General features: G+C 34.1%; 2 protein-coding genes across 2 annotated transcripts; one reads left to right on the forward strand and one right to left on the reverse strand.

Moving 5' to 3' along the window:
* Positions 1 to 179: 179 nt before the first annotated feature.
* On the reverse strand, positions 180 to 19,360 carry LOC114333729 (paraplegin). The gene is made up of 4 exons (XM_028283700.2): positions 18,906 to 19,360; positions 14,035 to 14,695; positions 11,202 to 11,798; positions 180 to 841 (listed from the first exon to the last, which is right to left on the reverse strand). The coding sequence occupies exons 1-4, from the start codon at positions 19,311 to 19,313 to the stop codon at positions 219 to 221; spliced, it is 2,289 nt and encodes a 762-aa protein (XP_028139501.1). The 5' UTR covers positions 19,314 to 19,360; the 3' UTR covers positions 180 to 218.
* Positions 19,361 to 19,669: 309 nt separating this feature from the next.
* On the forward strand, positions 19,670 to 21,431 carry LOC114333730 (mitochondrial-processing peptidase subunit alpha). Its single transcript, XM_028283716.2, has one exon. It carries the CDS (start codon positions 19,743 to 19,745, stop codon positions 21,372 to 21,374), a length of 1,632 nt encoding a protein of 543 aa, XP_028139517.1. The 5' UTR covers positions 19,670 to 19,742; the 3' UTR covers positions 21,375 to 21,431.
* The last annotated feature ends 727 nt before the right edge of the window (positions 21,432 to 22,158 follow it).

A 22,158-nucleotide genomic window follows, 5' to 3' on the forward strand; every position in this document is an offset into this window, starting at 1 on the left:
TTTAACAATAATTAAATTATTACATACTTACAAACTCCCGCCCATTCCAACGCAAAGGCAAGTTTGAAATTCGAATTCAGCGTCCCAAAATACATAGGACAGCCCTGCTACCTGTGTACTGTACTGGCCACCAACACATATTTTGTGAAATTTCAAACGGGTTGATAAAAAAGAAAGAGTTTTTGTCAAACACTATATTATTTACACTATAAAAAAAACTAAGATTTCGTAGATGTGACAGTCGAATTATTTTCGGATTTTGGAGTAGCATAATCACCTGCATCTTTTCTAAGAGTTTCTTCAAATTCCGCAGGCTCGATTAACTTTTTCGCACCAAACGGCGGAGGACCAAGCAGCTTCTCAACATCGTCATAATTTAAAGTTTCTTTAACCAACAAAGCTTCAGCTAAAGCCTCCAACAATTTCCTGTTCTTTCGCAAAACCTCCTCAGTGTGCTGATACGCTCTAGCTACCAAGGTTCTCGATTCGGCGTCTATGAGGTTAGTTAAGGTTTTACTGTAAGGCCTCCGTCCTAAGTCTTTTTCTTCCTTGTCGGGAAAACTGACTAGACCGATGTGTTCATTCATTCCGAACTCTTTTACTTGTGCGTAAGCCATTTTTGTGACTTTTTCGAGGTCGTTCTGGGCCCCAGTGGTCACTCTATTAAAAACTACGGCTTCTGCGGCTCGACCTCCAAGTATCATACACATTCTGTCGAATAACTCTTCTTTGGTGTACAGCTTTTGATCTCTCGGGATGTACTGTGCGAAACCTAGGGCTAAACTTGTTCTAGGGACGATTGTTACTTTCAGAAGAGCGTCAGTGTGTTCCAGTAACCAACCTAAAACAAAATTGAGACGAATCAAACATAATAGTTATTTATGTACCAAGTCAGTAAAGTTACTCTTTATGGAACGAGTATGATATTATGAGCATAGCGAGCGAGGCGAATAACAGACGAGTTCGATAAAGAGTCTTTACTGACGTGGTGCATACAAAATTTTATCGCCAACAATTTGATATTGCTTTTAACACTTATTTTCAATTTACAATTTAAAAACTTTTGAAATTTTAGACGTCATAATAATTTCATGACAGCAATGACAGATAACTTTTGCAAGATGGCCGCTTTCGATTTTTAATCGATAGTTATCAATATTGAATAATTACTAAATCGGTAAAGTTTTAATTTATTTTATATGAATATAATTACAAAATACTACAGAATTTTCCTTTTTGACATAACTTTAATTGATAATATCGCCAATTGTGTACAATATTTTTTATTGTACAATATTGTACAATTGTGTACAATAATTAAAGTAAATAAATTTTAGGTTCACTCAAATACTCGCCATTCGATTTCTGCCATCGACCACTTACATTCTCAATCTCGGTTAATTTGATTAATCGCGGCAGGTAAAGTAAAATTCTTCTTTCAGTACAATAAAGTGTTACTTTACTGCCGCAAATGAGGGCAATTAAGTACAATAATGAATGACTTTAGTGACGGTTGGCGATAAACTATCATATCTATATTATTTTGCAACTATAAGTGGAAATCAGATAAGAAATTACATAATATAGTCCAGGAACCAAAGCTTTTCACCTCGCAATTTTTACAGAATGGATCGATTTGCTTGAAAATTTGAGAATAAGTAGTGGATAGTCCAAGGATCAAAATCTATATGATGCTGAAAGGCGCTTTTACCATGGGGTTGGTTGCTACCCCATCTCGGGGGTGGAAATTTTCATTACATTTTGACCACAAAAGTTGATAAAAATATTCATTCTAAGCTAAAAATGTTCTATACATTTATTTGATAAAATTAATAGTTTTCGATTTATTCGCTATGGAAAGTGTTAGTTTTATATCGAAAAAAATCAATGTTTTTCGATAATACTCATTTACGATTCATTCAATTTTTCCCGTAGAAATTTTTTTTTTCAAACCACTTTCTTGGGAATTAAATAACCTACAATTTCATATTAAATATTTTTTCGTATCTCTGATGCTAATCTTTCTATTCTGAAGGAAATGGCATTTTTTACCAAACTACAAACTTCGTTATTCGCTTTTAACTCCAGTTTTTTAAAAACTCATCATATTAAGCAAGTCAAACTTCTAGAATCTTTTAATAATACATAATTAAAGAAGAATTAATAAGGCCAATGACTAAAAACACCGCTAACTTACATTATTATGCTTCTAATGGGATTTCTCCTTTTTTTTTCAAAAAAAAAATATTGATTTTTTAACCGTAACTTTTTTATTTCTTATCTTAGAAAGTTTGGTAAAAACGAATTTTGTAGGTTTTTATACAATCTATAAGCCTATTAATATTAAATATTTTTAAAATCCTCAGTCGCAAAAAGAGGTGACTTTGAAAGGGTTGCTAAAGGTGGTTTTTGCATGTTATAAGTTTTAATTGTAAATACATCATTCAATTTTTGCCGTAGAAAAAGGTTTTTCCAGACCAGGTTCTTAGGAATTAAATAAGCTACAATTTCATATTTAAACATTTTTTCGTATCTCTGATGCTAATCTATCTATTCTGAAGAAAAGGCCATTCTTTCCAAACTACAAAAATCCGTTATTCGCTTTTAACTCCATTTTTTTTAAAACTAATCATTCAAGCCGGTCAAATTTCTAAAACCTATTAATTATACATAAATAAAGAAGACCAAATAAGGTCAATGACTAATTTTAATTAGGGTGGTGATTAAGAGGTTGCTTCCCATCACTTTTTCGCTGAAAATAATTGGGACTGACATTCTTTTCATTATGTCACTTAATTTTTGAGCTAGAGACTTTTTTAATTCTGGAGATAGATATTTTTAAATACTTTAAATTAGTTTGAACAAGTTATCCTCGAAAAATGCATAGTTTTTCCGTCTTTTGACTTTGAAACTACAATATTTAGCATTTGACGAAGAAGAGCTAACATATAATAAAGTATAGCTCGATTACTATTGGTCTTAAAGATAATTAAAAAAACGGTTTTGTTTACTTTTTTAAAGGGTACTTTTTTGTCAAGGAAAGTTGTTTTGATAAAACGAGAACTTTTGGAGTAATTATATAGCAGAAAACGTATTAAAACCATTGATTTTTTCGATATGTAAAACTAACACTTTTGATAGCGAATAAACCTAAAACTATTAATTTTATCAAAAAAATGTATAGGGCGTTTTTTACTTAGAATGAATGTTTTTACCAACTTCTGCAGTCAAAATATAATAAAAAAAAGAATGTGTGTGTACTTTGTACGCACGTAAGAAGTTATACTTCTATTATAATATAATTTCAACGAAATAAATATACCTACTTAACAGTTACAATACAAAAAATTAACAATAATTACCAAAAATGAACCAAAACTTAACAATGCCAAATATTAAAAAAAAAAAGAAAAAAATATGAATCGTCCGGGATTTGAACCCGCAATCTCGCGATTTTTTTATCTCTGGTCCAATGCTCTACCAACAAGGCCATCAAGCCGCATGCTAGTTACCTTTCAGATATACATAATTATACATCACGGTGACAAGTGAAATATAAAAATAGATGTTTTATTATTTTACGGCCAAGGAAGACAAATCCAAAGACACAAAATTATAATAAAAAATCTTTTAAACCACCTTTTTCAAATTGCGCAAGTTGTATTATTAATATTAATGTTAATAAATGAAATATAAATATTTTGACGTTTCACAATTTGACAATTCACTTTTAACTGCAGTGCCTTAAAAATTTTAAAGCACTAGGGCCTTAAAGTAGCATTTTTAATGCTCCTATGGAGTCCTAAAAATTGCATTTTTAACACGTTTGTAGAAAAATATATTTAAAAACACTAATATATTCTTTCCACGCCTTTTCTGGACTGATACATACATAAATTAAAACATTTTGAAGTATAACTTCAAAAATATAATATGAAAACTATTTAAAAAGGCAGTATAACTATTAACTAACCTTTGTTGTTTCTCTTCCCACAAATTTTAAAACGCAACAACCATACATAACCAAACCGTCAACCGTCCAAACCACAGCTGCGCTACATCATTCCAATTTTGAGTTAAATGCCCGACGTAGAGAAAAATGGGAAAGTAAGACAGTCTACTAGACATCACAGACAAACTTGACGGAGTTTAACGTCCCCGTAAGATTTGGGTAGCCGTTAATAGAATCAAAACAAACTATGGAAGATGCGCCGACTCCCTCTACAGATGGGGTAAAATTCCCTCGCCTTTTTGTGACTGCGGCGTTGCAAGACAGACGATCAGACACATAGACTACCCACGTAGAGCATACACATACACAGGTGGCCCTTCAAACTTTTTAGTGGCAACCGAAGAGTCAATAGACTATATGAAAATACTAGATATCTATTTGTAATTTATTTTATAAATAAAAAAAAATTATGTATATTAAATTTAGAGAATTCGCTATGAACTCAAAGAGAACTCTTCAAATTCATTTAACAATAGTCACTTAGATGAAATCTTGGTTTTAAAAATGACGAAGAAAAAACGGATATAAATATATTGTAAGGTAAGCCCGACCCAGGGCCGGCCCTAGGGTTTGCGGCGCCCTAGGCGAAAACAAATTTTGCGCCCTCATTACAGTTGAAAAAGTTCAACTAGCACTTTACCGGGACACGGTATTTCAACTCTGTGTTATGTTAATAATTTAATTTAATTTAATAAACCTTTGATTAATGACTGGGATATATAAATAAAATAACTGCTATTTTACATAACACAAACTTTAATTTCATAAAAAGCAAATGTAATTACATAAGACGTACTTTAACCAAAGGCATATGGGTTTAATGGGTCAAAGTTGAATTCTGTACATATAATTTTCATCATAAAAAACGGAGACTCAAAGTTAGTCTACAAATCTTTTATAACACTGTCTTAAACAATACACTGACTAACATATTGCAATATTGTTTGCTATTGGATTACTGTTCTATTAACTTCGGACTGAAAGTCACTTTTAAATACAGATTAGAAATTAACAGTATTTCTTGGCTAAAAACTAAAGTCCTAAGGGCACTTTTCTTGCTTTCTGCTTAGCAAATTCTTGAATGAGAACTTTTAAGTCTACTTGTCTTGCTCTCTCACTTTCAATAGATATTGTCGCCAGACCTACAAGTCTCTCCTGGCACATTGTACTGCGGAGATAGGTTTTAATTAATTTAAGTTTGGAAAAACTCCGTTCTGCACTAGCTACAGAAAGTGGCATCGTAAGCAAAATACGAAGTGCTACACATATGTTAGGAAATCCATTCTCAAGGTTGTGTTGGTAAATGTAGTTTAGGACTTCTTCAGGGCTTGATATAGAGTCGATGAGATGATGAGAAATTGCTTTCAATTCAGAACACAGTCCTACAGCATCAATATCAGATTCAATTAAACGTCCATCTTTTTGAATTCCTAATGATTTTTCTAAGTTGTTGCACATCGACTTAACCTCAGATGTAGTCTTGTTTTTAAGATCAGTAATGTTGTATAAAAATCCAAAGACACCAGATACTGTATTTAACTGGGAAAATCTTTCTTTTACCGCATTAGCAGCCGTGTCTAAAAGAGCAAAATAAAATTGAATCTTGAAACTTTCTGACGGGTCACTGGCAACATTTGCTGATTCATCTGTTGATTCATAATCAAACATTTTCTTCTTTTTTCTTATTCGGACCTTCTCCCTCTCAAAAATTGGTTCTATTCCAACTTCTTCTGCTACTTCCTTAGCATCAACCAGAACTCTCTGAAACTGTACATCACTTCTGGCTGTAACCAAAAACTCTTCGGTTTTTTTCAGGTGACTAACTGCTTTCTGGAGACTCAAATCCTTTTCTTGTAGTATCTTACTGGTTAGGTTTACCTGAAATAAAATATTGTGCCATGTAACAAGGGCAACAATAAACTTGAAGTCTGAGAGGTGTTTAAGTAATCCAAGTGCTTCTACCTTCGCAATACTGCCACTTGATCCTTTTAGAGAAGTGTCCTCAGAAATCTCCTCCAAAGCATCACACACATGAGACAAGTGGTACCGCAGAGGCGTTAGTGCATCAATTCGACTGGACCATCTTGTATCACTTAAGGGTTTTAATGTCAAAGCTGGAACATGACGGCGCAAAACATCCCATCGTCGAGTTGATGCCGAAAAAAACACATATGTTCGTTGAACCACATCGAAAAAAGTAGTAACCTCTACACAGCACGAAGCTGCATCGTTCACAACAAGGTTCAAAGTGTGTGAGCAGCATGGAACATAAAATGCACGTGGGTTGACATCTAAAATTCTCTTTTGAACTCCACTTTCTTTTCCTCTCATGTTGCTTCCGTTGTCATAACCTTGCCCACGAATATTCTCTACAGGCAAAGAAATCTCTTTTAACTTTTCTAAAACTACTTCCGTCATATACTCACCACTGGTACTTTCAGTGAGAGGCACAAATCCCAAAAAGTGTTCTTTTACAAGTACTTGATGATAACTAGATACTTCTGTTGAGGATGCCAGAGATGACTTTGGTAGTTCAACAAATCGAATAATAATTGTCATTTGCTCTACGTGACTAACATCTGGTGTGCAGTCTAAAATAATAGAAAAATATTTAGCCGTATGTACTGAGGACAATATATCTGCATTTATTGCATTAGCTAAAGTTTGAATCATCTCATTTTGTATATTTTTCCCTAAGTAATGAGTGTGCCTGTTGACATCACTTTTGATTTTTCTTAGATGCTCATTCATTATTGGGTCAAACATGGCCAAATATTCAATAAATTTTAAAAAATTTCCGTTGTCATTAACATCTAATTTTTCTGTCGTGCCGCGAAATGACAAGTTTTGGGACCCAAGAGTTTTGACGAGAGCAAACAGCCGTTCTAGAATTTTCTGCCAGTAAATTTCCTCTTGTTTTATTTTTTGTTCATAAACATTGTCAACAGTTAAATTTTTTTTAAGTGCTTTTTTCAGTGTTTTCCATTTTTCAAAGTTTTGAAGGTGATCATTTGATGTTTCGTGCGTTTCAAGGAGGGCCGACATATTGTGCCAGTCATTACAACCACTTTTGCCTAATGAAGAAGAGACATTTATGCCGCCAAACACCTTACAACAAAAACAGAAAACTTTGTCGGTAGATTTTGAGTATTGAAGATAGTCTCGGTACACATATTCACCATTTGGAAGCCTCCTTCTATAATGAAAGTCAGAAAATTTTCTGTTATTCACACCCTTCGGAAATTTTCCTTTTACTTGGTCAGGTCCATGCTCTACTAAAATGGTTCGTAAAGTTTGGCGATTAATATTTAGAGTGTCCCAAGACGCTGGATCAGCATAATCAAGCGTAACTTTGGGTGAGATTGAATTTTCCGGCAGTAATTCCACTGCATTATCTGTAACGTCAACGTCCATTTCAACGAAATTATTTTGAAATTCTTGCAGTTGACGTTCGTTGTTTTCTGCAGAAGTAGATGGCGGTTCAATAGCTGTTATCCTCCTAGGACATTCTTGAGGTTGGATCTGGATGATTCCCCCAGAAGTAGAAGGTGATTCAGTATCTGTTTTCTCTGTAGCATATTCTTGAGGTAGGAGCTGGTTGGTTTTTCCAGAGGTGGAAGGTGATTCATTATAACTTTCCTCCCTAAGAGTTGTGTCATTTGGTTTAATTAAATATTTTTCAAAAGACCCTTTAGCTTTTTTTGCTGACTCCTCTCTTTCCTGTCTTCTTTTCTTAAACCAAGAGCCCGAGTGTTTTCCTGACATCATATCTGGAAAGAAAACAATGATTGGATTAAGCTAACTTCATTTTGAAAAAATGAAAAAATTTTGAATGTCTTTACTCAAGATATGAAATTAGGATTACACCCCCAAGAAGCAAGGACTTCTCTTAAATAAAATTACATTAATAGCCTATTATTTTAATATTATTTATAAATACATTTAAAGTAGGCCTAATTTTGAAATCAATTTGATAGAAATTAGAAGTTAAAAAATTTTACAAAAAAATCCAATGGTCATTCTTGCTTAAAAAGTCAAGTTATACTGTTTTCAACAAAAAATAATTTGTTTTGATAAATATTTGGAAGCAAAATTAGAAATGTCCAGGTGGATTTCAAAACTAATAATTCATTCAACATTCATATTGTGTAATATTAAATAAATTAAACAACCACTCAGTTCGCCCAAATCCCAGAACAGCAGCCAGCATGACCAGCACTCAGCAGCCAGTTCCTAATCAATCACATCGGCATCGTAGGCGAAACAGAGGCAAGTGTTCACAAGGGGTTTTCTTTAAGTTATGATAATTAAACAATCTCAATTTTGATTTGATTTAGGCCTATATACAACAACAATATGACAATGGCCTATATGATATGATGACTGAAAAAAATTATAAATATGAAGAGTATAAGCTACTTACTTGTTAATTCAAACTTCCTTTTGCAGTTTTGTTATCGTAAATTAACAACTACTACTACTGTCAATCAATGCACAAACAAAGTCAACAACACTGCACTACTACACTAAACTGAAAAGTGAAAATGCATAACACGCAGCGCCCTAATGACAGACTAGTACTCTTATTCTGTTCACGCTATGACTGCTGGCTTGACTGAAGTGAAGAGTGTGGGGTTGCCGCGACCACTGCGCCACTAAGTAGGCTTACGCTCAGCGAGGTTGCCAAAACGAGTAATTAATGTTAACGTTAAGTTATAGTTTTGCGTTTTCTTATTTTATAAGACAACTAAAATAAAATATCCTTCACCTTTCATTACCCAGTGATTTTTCTGTCTCTGCGAGTTACACAACTACTACATGAGAAAGTACTACGTCCCTAATTTTGCGCCCTAGGCGGATTTTGCGCCCTAGGCGGCCGCCTAGTTCGCCTATATGGACGGGCCGGCCCTGGCCCGACCTATAGTGGAAATACACTAGAAAGCGAATTGAGGTAGATCCGAAACTTTGACATGAGTCATCATCACGACTCGAAGGGTCATATACAGTGAGCACGTAAAGGTTGGAATAAATTCATTTTCTCATTTTCCGAAACGGGTCAATTTTTATTTTTAAATTACAACTTTTTGGCATATACAGGGTGTCCAGAAACTCTACCGACAAACGAAGACAGGAGATTCCTTAGATAATTTTAAGATAATTCAGCCCAATTCACCTAGTCCGAAAATGCTTCTTAAGGGAGCTAGAGCTCTTTGAAGATGGCGTCATGAAATTAGTTTTTCTTAAATACCTCTAGAACGCTTCTATTTAGAAAAACGAAAATTGGTATGCATATTTACTTTTCAGAGATGAATCGATTCCATCCATTGCAAATTTCTAGTACCGGTCATAGGCGTCCGTTTTGGGTAGAGCAACGGGTATTTTATCGCATAACTTTTTTGTCCTTAACTTTTATGCATTTCTGACACCGGATTATTAAATTGTGAGGTATTCTAGTACTAAAAGGTACTCTTGTTTTAAGTCGGTAGGACACACCGTTTTCTAGAAAAATCGATTTGAAAATTTCGTTTCGGAATCGTTTTTGGAATTGGAAAAAAAATTGAGAGAACTTTTCAACAAAAAACGAAGTATTTTACCAACATAAAGTAAGAGTAACTTTTAGTACTCAAAAATACCTCATAATTTAATAATCTAGTGTAAAAAATGCTCAAAAATTCAAGACAAGAAAGGTATGCTATAAAATAACAGTTGACCTACCCAAAACGGACGCCTATGACCAGTACTAGAAATTCGCAATTAATGAATTCCAGTACTGGAATATAAATAAATGTACCAGTTTTCGTTTTTCTAAACAGTTTTTTTGAAATTTTTTTTTTAATTCATAAAGCGAAAAATTTTCAAATCGATTTTTCTAGAAAACGGTGTGTCCTACCAATTTAAAACAAGAGTACCTTTTAGTACTAGAATACTTTACAATTTAATAATCCAGTGTCAGAAATGCATAAAAGTTAAAGATAAAAAAGTTATGCGATAAAATAACCGTTGCCCTACCTAAAACGGACGCCTATGACCGGTACTAGAAATTTGCAATAGATGGATTAGATTTATATCTTGAAGATAAATACGCGTACCAATTTTTGTTTTTCTAAATAGAAGCATTCTGGAGGTATTTAAGAAAAACTAATTACAAGACGCCATCTTCAAAGAGTTCTAGCTCCCTTAGGAAGCATTTTCGGACTAAGTGAATTGGGTTAAATTATCTTAAAATTATCTGAAGAATCTCCTGTCTTCGTTTGTCGGTAGAGTTTCTGGACACCCTGTATATCATACTAGTGACGTCACCCATCTGGGCCTGCTGACGTCATCGATGATTTTTTTAAACGAGAATAGGGGTCGTGTGATAGCTCACTTAAAAGGTAATTCAATTCTCGATCCAGTAATATAAACAATAACAATTATTTAAACAAGGTGTCCAAAAAAAATGTTTTTTTAATTAAATTTATTGACATAAAAAGAAGAATGTGTGTAATTTATTTATTTCAAAAAACATTTTACTGCTATCAGAAAACAGGAAAAAATGTTTATTTGACAAATAAATATTGTTTTTTGCTTAAATTCAATATTAAAGCAACCACCCACCTGCCTCTTGACAATTTGAACATTTAATTTAAGCGAAAAGCAATGTTTATTTTTCAAATAAACATTTTTTTCTGTTTTCTGAGAGTAGTAAAATGTATTTTGAATTAAATAAATTACATACATTCTTCTTTTTATGTCAATGTTTATATTACTGAACAGAAAATTTAATTACCCTTCAAATAAGCTATCACACGGCCCCTATTCTTATTTAAAAAATACTCGATGACGTGATCACGCCCAGATGGGCGACGTCACTAGTATGATAATAATGCCAAGAAGTCGTAATTTAAAAATAAAAATTGACCTGTTTCGGGATTTTTTTCCAAAATCGAGAAAATGAATTTATTCCAACCTTTACGTGCTCACTGTATAATAAAATAGATCTTGTAAATAAATACGGCGAGATACGGTTCCCCAATAGGAAGACGATCAGTGGGAAGACCACGAAAAAAATGGAATGACAACTTACTGGAGGCACATTGAAAAACAGACAGAGTCATGTCTTCAACAGTCATTCAAGAAGAAGTAAATAAATAGTGAAATAAATAGAATCGCCTATTTTATAACCTGTTTAAATATTTTACACACTTACCGACTAAAGCATGTCCGGATTCGTGGTAAGCGACCACTCTCTTTTCTTGAGGCGACATAGCATGGTTACGCTTCTCTGTTCCACCCACCAAACGTTCCACCGCATATTCCAGATCTTCTTTTTCGACTTTCTTCTTCTTCAAACGAGCAGCATGAAGAGCGGCTTCGTTACAAACGTTAGCGATATCGGCGCCACTAAATCCGGGCGTCAAGTAGGCCAATCGTTTGGAGTACGTATCGGGGGTCTGCTCCAAAGCTATTCCTTTAAGATGCTGTTCGAATATCTGCTTCCTCTCGACAAGATCGGGGTAATCGATCAGTATATGCCGATCGAATCTGCCTGGACGTAGTAAAGCTTTATCTAGGATATCCGGTCTGTTGGTGCTACCTAACATTATCACGTTTTCCTTGCTGGCCATTCCGTCCATTTCTACCAGCAATTGATTGAGAGTTTGTTCGCTTTCGCCACTAATACCTTCTGCTCCTAATCTGCCACTGCGCTTACGTCCTACAGCATCGATTTCGTCGATGTAAATAATGCAGGGAGAGCGTTTTCGGGCTTCTTTGAACAAGTCTCTCACTCTAGCTGCACCGAGACCTAAAAAGACTAATCAGTTAAACAAAATGCACAAAAATACGCAAAACAGGATGAAATATTGACAAAATAAGATGAAATATTGTCTTAACAATAACAGAAGACTCAGGAAATCCTCCCTATCTTATCCCACTGCCAGTTTCAATTGGGTCAGTTACTTCTTCCTCTACTTTTACTATGTTGTTCTGGTATATATTTTCGATGATTTTTAATATTTCTAGAAGAACTTCTCTTGTGTACAATAAATGATTAACACCCTTTAAGTTGACCATGTCAAATACCTTCTAAAAGTCCACGAAACATAAATATGCCGGCTATACTAGGCTATGGTCTCTACATACATCTGCTGATTCGAGGCATCTTACATAGATGATTATTTGTGATGGATGTATATCTCTGTTGGTTATAACATAATCCATCATAGATCTTTGTCCATGGGTATTATTCCTTGTGTCGGTCTTTGTGGTCGAAAACTGTGTTGTTTATTCAAAGTTTGTTTTATTCATGCAGAAATTTATCATCAGTTCTCCATTTTCGTTTTTAACATTCTCGTTATGCTTTTGCTTAAGGGGTTACATAGGTCTTACTGGTAAATAAAGTGACTTTTTAAAAATTATATCTCGAAAACTAAAGAATATTTTTATTTATAATTGGAACATGTAAAAGTATAGTACTTAAGGTACTCTCAAAAAAAAATTTCAGCCGAAAATATTCATTTTTGTAGAGTTGACTGCAATTTTTCGACAACAGCCATTTTTTTGCGGTGGGCAGCATAACTAAGTCGTCTCATCTGAAATCTAAAAGTGTCTTGTAGTTTATACTTCTGGCTAGTGAATGAACGAAGGAATTTAAAAAAAAATGAAATCTAAGATTTTACATAAGTTTAAACACATTGTCGACCCCAATTTTTCTCATTTTTTCAAAAATTACCATTTTTAAAGTAGTTTTTTTTATATAAAACAAAAACAACTTCACCTAATAAAAATTCCTTCGTTCATTCACTAGCCAGAGGTATAAACTACAAGAAACTTTTTGATTTTTTGATTTCAGATGAGACTGGACTTAGTTATGCTGCCCGCCACAAAAAAGGCTGTTGTCGAAAAATTGCAGTCAACTCTACAAAAATGAATATTTTGGCTGAAAATTTTTTTGAGAGTACCTTAAGTACTATACTGTTACATGTTCTAATTATAAATAAAAATAATTTTAAGTTTTCGAGATATAATTTTTTTAAAAAGTCACTTTTTTACCCGCAAGACCTATGTAACCCCTTAATTCCGGGTATTCCTTGGTCATTCCTGCGTTAAAATCCCCCAGTATTATCATCCTCCCTTTAACTTGATCTACTATTCCGCTTGTTGTTTGAGGGAAATAAAATGAAAAAATAATACCAGGCCACATCCTATAAGTCAGGAAAATAATGTATCTCAACCAGACACCAGAAAAAAAAGTCCTTGAAAAGGAGAAATATTTTTTTGATTTGTAAATTATGTATTGTAACATATGCCAGATGTTTAACATGGCTTCGAAACAACTGTAGACGACTTGATGAACTCAAATATTTATATAAAAAAAGAGGTTTTCGTCATTGATAAGTCTATATTTTAAAATTTAATAAAGCTATTATAGAAATACCCACGAATCTAATTCGTCTTACATTTAAATTCTGAAAAAACCGTTATCTTGGAAGGATGGAAGGAGTTAGAGTATAAAGAAATAAAATGAGTGGAATACCCTGGTGATGGGGTTGATTAACTTAAAGACACTATTTGCTCATACTATATTTATTTGTTCACTACTAAATATATCAGTAACGAGTTGGTGGGCACGTCCATCTTCTCACTAACTTGATGTCTCAATATTGAATGAATAAAGATTGATTAACGAATAACGAATGATCTGTAATACTTTCTCCGTATCTATAAATAAACTTGTGATTGTTTTATTATGATAGCTGACACGATTCGACCATAAAATATTCATATCAAAATAGCTGACAAAAGCGTTCTTGAAACAAGTGTATTATATTGGGAAATCTGTGTCACCTAGTTATTTTACAACAATTAGTAATGTTTGTTTTTAGACCTTTAAAAATTAAATGGATATGAATTGCTCTTATTTTGGAATACTAATATAATTCCTGTACAGAGAGGCCTATGTCTAAACGTGGACGATAAAAGGCTAAGAAGAAGAAGAAGAAAACCGGTATCTTAACCAAAATTTCAAAAACTATACTCACCTCCAATCATCTCGATAAACTCTGATCCATTCATTGACAAGAATGGAACATTAGCCTCTGTAGCAACCGCTTTGGCCAACATTGTCTTTCCACAACCAGGAGGTCCTAGTAAAAGAGCCCCCTTGGGTACCTTGGCTCCCAACATCTTGTAGTGTTCAGGCCTCTTTAAATAATCCACAAACTCCATGACTTCTAATTTAGCTTCCCTCAACCCGGCAACATCCGAAAAGTGTACCCCCTTTCCTGGGCCTTTTAGAGGATCTACCAGTGTGAATTTGGCTCGGCCTAGCTGAGTTATTGAATCCATGCTGATAGGAGGACGAATACTTTTACTTCTTGCCAAGAACGATATCAAAAGACCGACAATCAACAAAGAAATTAATAATTTGCCAGCTGTGTCAGTGTTTCTCTCATATATGACAGGTACACCATCGGTAATTCCTAAGCGTCTTTCTGCTTCCCTCAGTTTATCTTCAAATTTGTTGACGTCTACTACATTCATATGGTAAGTTCTATTTTCAACTCTCTTTCCTTTTACTACAGCACCTTCGTGGAGTACAATTGTAACGATTTCAATGTCTGGTCTCACTATTATTCTTTCCACTTCTCCTTTTGCCAACATTTGGTATAGAAATTCGTTCCAGGACACATAGCGCACTACCTGTAAAAATAATATACGAAATGTATTAGTACTAAGAGAATACAACCTTTGTTGAATTAAGTAAATCAAGAGCTGATTATTATGAACTGAAAAGCCGAATGTAAGATAAAAAAGACCATAGAATACATTGCAATCAGACCAGTAGTTATGTAACCAGCTGAGACAATGTGCCTCACAGAAAAAGATGAAGAAAAATTGAGAATATTCGAAAGGAAAATCCTCAGGCGGATTACGGGCCAGATAAGAATGGACAATGGAGAAATGAGAAGAAGAATGAACCATTAACTAAGAGACATAATGAAGGGAGAAGATATAGTTACATTTATTAAAGCGAAGAGACTGAGATGGCTGCAACCCATAGAGGGAAGGAAAACCGACCTACTGATTAAAATCACCAGATGGAAACCAGAAACTGAAAGACCAAGGGGAAGACCCAGAGAGAGATGGGAGGACCAAGTCATGAGAGATATCAAAATTCTGGAAGTGAGAAACTGGAGGGAACTATGCACATATCGAAATTAGTGGTAGAAAATTGTAACGAAAGCCAAGTCAAACAACAAACTTTGACAACACACAAGTGGAATGCAGAGTGAATCACCGCAATAAGTGAATCAGTGAGCTCTAAGTAAAAGTGGCATACCTACATTCCATCTAGAATAAAAAACCCTGATGATGATGAGGATTAAACAAATGTCCCAAATAAGATGGCTTAAAACTCTCAATTAAGAGAGACCCTCAATTAACACTAGAAGCACCAGAGCGGTCATTTTGACTGCTTTCTATTTTTGACACTCTGTTTTACTCATTCATAGTTACTTTAGAAACTTGATAATTTATCACTTTTCCTAGATCTATTTGAAGATTATAATTTCTCTTTTAAAGCTACTTAGCGGAATTACTTTTTAAGATATGCTAATGTCTATCTAGAAGCACAAGAGCAGTAATTTTGACTGCTTTCCCTGTTTGACCCTCTGTATTACTCATTCATATTTATTTTACAAAATTTATAATTTGGGACTTTAATATTTATTTGAGGATTATAATTTCTCTTTTACAGGAACTTTTACAACATAATTATATTTTGAATTTAGTGAATGTCTACCTAGAAAAATTGGGTAGTAATGACAAGGTATTCTACATTTTGTTCTATTTTTCTGGGAAGTTTTTACTTATTTTATGTATAAAATGCATCGAAAACATTTGTTATTAGGTAATTTGAGTATACTCTTTGCAAGTGCGTGCTCAATATGTACTTTGATTTTTCATTGTGATCTTTCTCTTTTCTGCTGTTATCACGTCTCGTCGATATTTGACTGAGCAATAATTATTGGAGTGGTTACAGAATTTGTCAGATAATGAATATGAAGTAGAGTTATGTGATGAAAATGTATCCAATAATGAAGAAGACGAGTATGTGCCTGATAAAGTTGATCAAGGACATTCATCGGGTAGCGATTCTGAAGATGAAGTTGAGATTGAGGATATGCTTAGTACTTCTGCTTCAACTTCGAATGCTGACTCCAATACTTCTTTAGGAATTATTACCAACCGGGTAAGAGGAATTCGCGGAAGCAGTTTAGAGAATTCCTCCATCGACACTATAGGATGGGAGTTACTTTGCAATAGCGCTAGTACACCAGGTTAGCAACTATATTATATTAGTAGCTTCACTAGCTTATATTTATGTATTCACTTAGGCACATAATATTTTTGAGCATATTATTTTTTTTATGTGCCTATCCGTGATGAATGTTGGCGACCAACATGGGAATTTTTACCTTATCCGCAGGATGTTCTTCTTCCTGGGCCCCGTTTTCCAAATATTTTTCTTGCAGGCTTCTAGAAGGGTATATCTGGATTCATTTCGCATAATGTGTCCAAAGTATTCGAACTTTCGAGGTTTGATGGTGGTACCTCTCGGTTCTTCTACATTCTTCTGAGGACCTCCTCATTTGTGACTCTCAGATTCTTTTGTGGCTATTCTCCGATATAGCCACATTTGGAATGCTTCCAATTTTCTGCATATATTCTTTGTTCAAGGTCCACGATTCAACACCACAAAAAACAACAAAAAAGATGTAGCAGGTGAAAGTGAAAAACATGTGAAATTTGTCATATACATAAATGTAAATAAAATTTGTGTGGGTCTTGTACAAGCAAAATTGAAAAATTTTGCTACTGCATAAATCGTGCTTGAATAATTAAATAAATCATTTAAATTAATTAAATATGTCTTTTATTATTAGTTATTAACTCAATATAGGTTTTTATCAAGTAAAAAAGAATTCAAAAACGGCTGGCAATAGAAATTCTAATACCCGTCATTTTGAACGCTGCAGTGCTTCTAGGTATGCAGGAATGTTGGTGCTTCTAGTGTTAAGAGCAAGATGCACTGACAACTCGAGATAAAGAGTTACTACAAATCTTCGAACAGGGTCTGTGGAGAAGACGATATAATTTTGAACTCTATAGACTTTTTGATGATGCAGATATCATGAAAATCATCAAAATAAACTGTCTAAGATCAGTGGACCATGTTATGGGAAGGATGAAAGTGATTCTGCTAAAATAACTATACTGGGTTGGAATAAAGTATGGAACCAAGCAAATATCTTTGAAACGAAAAGAACAATATTTATGAAACTTTGCATGCAAGTATGTACAGTGATGCAAAAGGCATCTGTTGCCATATTTTTTGTTACTATTCCACTTCCAGTTTCAGCGCAAATATCCCTAATTTATTTAATTGAAATGGGACACCCTGTATATTTTTGCGGATTTTAAAAGAACTTGTTATTTTTAATTCATACATTCCAAATTTGGTAGAGAAAATTTGTTAAAAAGTGTCTGTAGATAATTTTTTGTATTAATACAACATAGTAGGAAATAAACGAGTATGGTATGTTTAACAGTAAATGGTTGAGTTCAATTAGTTACCACTATAAACATCCTGGATTAACAGATAATAGTATAAAAGGCCCGGTTTCAGGTAAAATTTAAATATGTTTTCTGGTAAAATTTCTTTGCTTTATTATGGGAGTACCGTCTAGTCAGTGTTAATTGTCAAAAGACCAACTCTGTCTACCTCGGTTGCTTATCGCTCTGGGTGGGTCTTAACAATGGGCCAGGTCAGATAAATTTAATAATATTTACGACCACACTAATTGAACTCAACCATTTACTGTTGAACAAACCATACCATTTATACTGTAGCACAGTAGCACAGTATAAAGAGGGACAGTAAAACCACTTCTCTATCGATTTACTTTGATCTCAAGAAGTAATACCGGCAGTATTACTTCTCAAAAGTGACTAAGAACAATGCACGGTCACCATGCGCGACTACAGATTTTACTTCCAATTTTTCGGAGAGTGGTTCTACTGTCCACTGTACACTAAAATTGTTGTGCATGACTGCATGACTTATTTGAATTTAGTATAGTAGGTAAAACTGTTACTGAACTAATTGACAGAAATAAGTTGTATTAAAAATGGTTCATGTAAGTGAAAAAGATCGTATTGAAATATTAATGATAATCGGTTATGGTGAATTTTCATTTTTTGGAAGTGAATTTTCCAAGTCCATGGATTGGACGTAGAGGATTCATAGAGTGGCCCGCTCGTTCTCCGGACCTCAACCCATTAGATTTTTTTCTTTGGGTTATCTAAAATTACGTGTTTATGTTAGGCGACCAACATGCTTGCAGGATTTGAGACAAAGAGTAATAATTGATGAATGTGAACTAATACGTGGAGAAATCTTGCAAAAAGTGACTCACGAATTTATTTATAGGCTTGCACGTTGTCAGGAGGTGAACAGCAAACATTTTCAACATTTGAAATTATTTTTTTTTTATTTTTAATATCATTGGTCTAACGTAAATAAATTAACCTATTTTTTAACTGTAAAGAGATTTATTTCTTATTTTAATAGTTTTTTCTTCCAAACTTGGTATGTATGAATTAAAAATAACAAGTTCTTTTAAAATCTGCAAAAATATACAGGGTGTTCCATTTAAATTAAATAAGTTAAGGGTATTTCCGGTGAAACTGGAAGTGGAGTAGTAACAAAAAATATGGCATCAGATGCCTTTTGCGTCACTGTACTTGCATGCAAGGTTTCATAAATATTGTTCTTTTCGTTTCAAAGATATTTGCTTGGTTCCATACTTTATCTCAACTCTGTATACTCATTTGAACAGTTACTTACCTCTGGTTGACTGGTACCAGGAAACATAAGAGATATTATTGCAATTAACATATAGGCTGTCAGCATCCATAGAAAGGCTTTTGCCAGCAAAGAAGGGATCTTATCCTTATCATCGTCTTTCTCCGGAGGCCTCCCTGAGCTTCCTGGAGGACTCTGGCTTGGTGTTTGATCATATTTCGGAGACGAATGAAACTCCCTTACGTTTAAATGTTTAGAAAGCTGCGAAATATCTTGTAATCCCGATCTGTGGAGTAAAGACTGAACGGCAGCATATTCTCGACTTATTATTTTAATAGACTTCGAACTATTACACAAATTGGAACATTGAGGAAACTTACTGTAGATATATGCTCTTTTTAGACCATGACAAACAGCCCTTCGAAAAAAGAGAGAATTTAAAAGATACATATTTATTTTTCATCTTCAGCTGGGTTGTAGGTTATGGCATTCTTCCAAATATGACAGTTTTTGTACATTTCGAATATGAATGTAAAGTTCATAATTCATAATTTAAATAAACATAACACTTCTATTTTTTGCTCTGCAGCATAAATTATGCATGCAAAATGCAAACATCCTTTACTTTATAGAAATATTTTACAATATTCTATTTTGTTTCATCATCGTGGTAGCTGTTAATGCCGAGGATAAAGGCCAAGGCTCTTTCTATCTTGTCATTTTGTTACTTTGAAATCTGACAGCTATTTTGTGTGGTGGGCCTTTAAAGTCTTAAAAAGTGTGAAAGTTTTAAAATATTCCCGAATTAGTTTTGTTTGAATGAAATTACACACCACAATAATTAATGCATTAACTTAATTGCTTTGCCTAAACCAAGAAATGGCGTTACAGACAGGCTACAAATTAACAAGAGCGCTACTACCAAAGAATCAGCATCAGTTATGGAATGCATCGAAAACTGTAGAATATTGTCTAGCCAAACAATACACATCAACAGATCGCACTGATTTAACAGGAGGGGCAAAATCCAAAGTAACTGACATGCCTCCTATGAGCGAAGCTGTAAAAGGACTGCCACAAGCTGTCTACGCGAATTTCAAAGAGGAAGACCAAAAGACGAAGGTAACCATCCTCTCCAATGGCTTAACAGTGGCGTCAGAAAACAGATTCGGTGCTTTCTGCACAGTCGGTGTTGTCATAGATTCAGGATCGAGGTACGAAGTGGCTTATCCCAGCGGTATCTCACATTTTTTGGAAAAACTAGCATTTAATTCAACCAAATTTTATCCAGACAAAGACGAAATGATCAATAAATTGGAGAAACATGGAGGTATTTGTGACAGTCAGGCTTCTAGGGACACTTTCATATACGCTGCTTCTGCATACACATCAGGATTGAATGACGTTATTCAATTACTAGCAGAAGCTACGTTGAGACCAAATATAACATCTGAAGAGTTATTAAATGCAAAACAAGCAATAAATTTTGAATTAGAAACCTTAAATATGAGACCTGAACAAGAAACCATTCTTATGGATATGATTCATGCTGCTGCTTATAACGACAACACATTAGGACTACCAAAACTTTGCCCATATGAAAATGTTAACACAATCAATAGAAATGTGATTTTGACATACTTAAAAAATCATTATACTCCCAAAAGAATCGTTGTGGCTGGAGTAGGAGTAGAACATTCGAAATTAGTTGATGCAGTACAAAAATTCTTCGTTGATATAAAACCTATCTGGACTGAAAGTAATTCTGAGGTTATCAAAGATGTTAGTGTTGATTTAAGTGTTTCACAATATACCGGAGGAATAGTGCATGAAGAATGTGAAATCCCTCAGTTTGCATCTGCTGGTCTTCCAGTGCTGTCTCACGTGGTCGTAGGACTAGAAAGTTGTTCTCATCAAGACAAAGACTTCATTGCAACGTGTGTGCTTAATATAATGATGGGAGGTGGTGGTTCTTTTAGTGCTGGAGGCCCTGGTAAAGGCATGTACACGAGACTATACACAAATGTTTTAAATAGGTATCATTGGATGTACAGTGCAACGGCATGCAACCATGCATACTCTGATAGTGGTCTTTTCTGTATACATGCAAGTGCACCTCCTACGCATGTTAGAGACATGGTCGAAGTGATAGTAAAAGAATTAGTGAACATGCCGAAGAATATTACAGATGAAGAACTGAGAAGAGCTAAAACACAGCTGCAGTCGATGCTTTTGATGAATCTAGAGTCCAGGCCTGTTATGTTTGAAGATATAGGAAGACAAGTACTCGCTTCAGGCCAAAGAAGGAGACCTAAGTACTTTATAAACGAAATAGAAAAAATAAGTAAAGATGATATAGTCAGAGTTGCCAAAAGGTTATTGAGTTCGCAACCTGCAGTAGCAGCTAGAGGTGACCTCAGGAAAATGCCATCATTAGAATACATTCAAGCTGGACTTATCGATTCTGAAGGCAGAATGCCCAATGGTAGGAAGTTGTCTTTGTTTAGGTAGATTAAAGAACTAATTGTAAAATTATTTGTAAAATATGTATTAAAAACCTTTTTTTGAGTAATTTCTTTTACTTATAAAAATGCCAATGCAAATAGCTATATTATATTCAACAATTAAGTTTCATTGGGCATATTCAAGATTTAAATTTTTTACTTTTTATCATCTTCAGATATGGTCAGATTCAATAAGTGTCTCTTTGTACAGACAATGAAGTTAACTTTACTAAGTAACAAGACATATATTCAACACACGCACTACATATTACTCATTACGTGGCTGAAGGTTCCAAACCAGGGCTAGAAATCAAATAAATAAAAATTATCTTTAATCTTTCTTGCTTAATATTGATTTCTACGGTTGGCATCACATACATAAAAGAAAATGGATATACTTGGTTCACTAAACACAGACACAACTGGCTAGTGATTTTAGTAAGTAATTTTGGCCAAAAACAAAAAAATTACCGACTAAAATCACTAGCCAGTTGCGTCTGAGTTTAGCGAACCGACTATAGCTATGGCATGTCAGCATAAAAGAGTTCTTAGTGCTGTTTGATATTATAGCAATATAGTGTTTGAGATTGTCATAAATCCAAAATGTGCCAATTGTTGTTTCCCCTAAAAGACTATATAACCACAGGAAACATTCAAATTGTAAAATTAATGATCTTTCTAGTAAACTACAGTTAAAAAAAAGGTATAGTTGGTTCGCTAAACTGACACAACTGGCTAGTGATTTTAGTTGGTTATTTTTTTGTTTTTGGCCAATTTTGCCAAAATTACTA

This window comes from Diabrotica virgifera, chromosome 5 (assembly GCF_917563875.1).
Source record: "Diabrotica virgifera virgifera chromosome 5, PGI_DIABVI_V3a".
NCBI classification, from domain to species: domain Eukaryota; kingdom Metazoa; phylum Arthropoda; class Insecta; order Coleoptera; family Chrysomelidae; genus Diabrotica; species Diabrotica virgifera.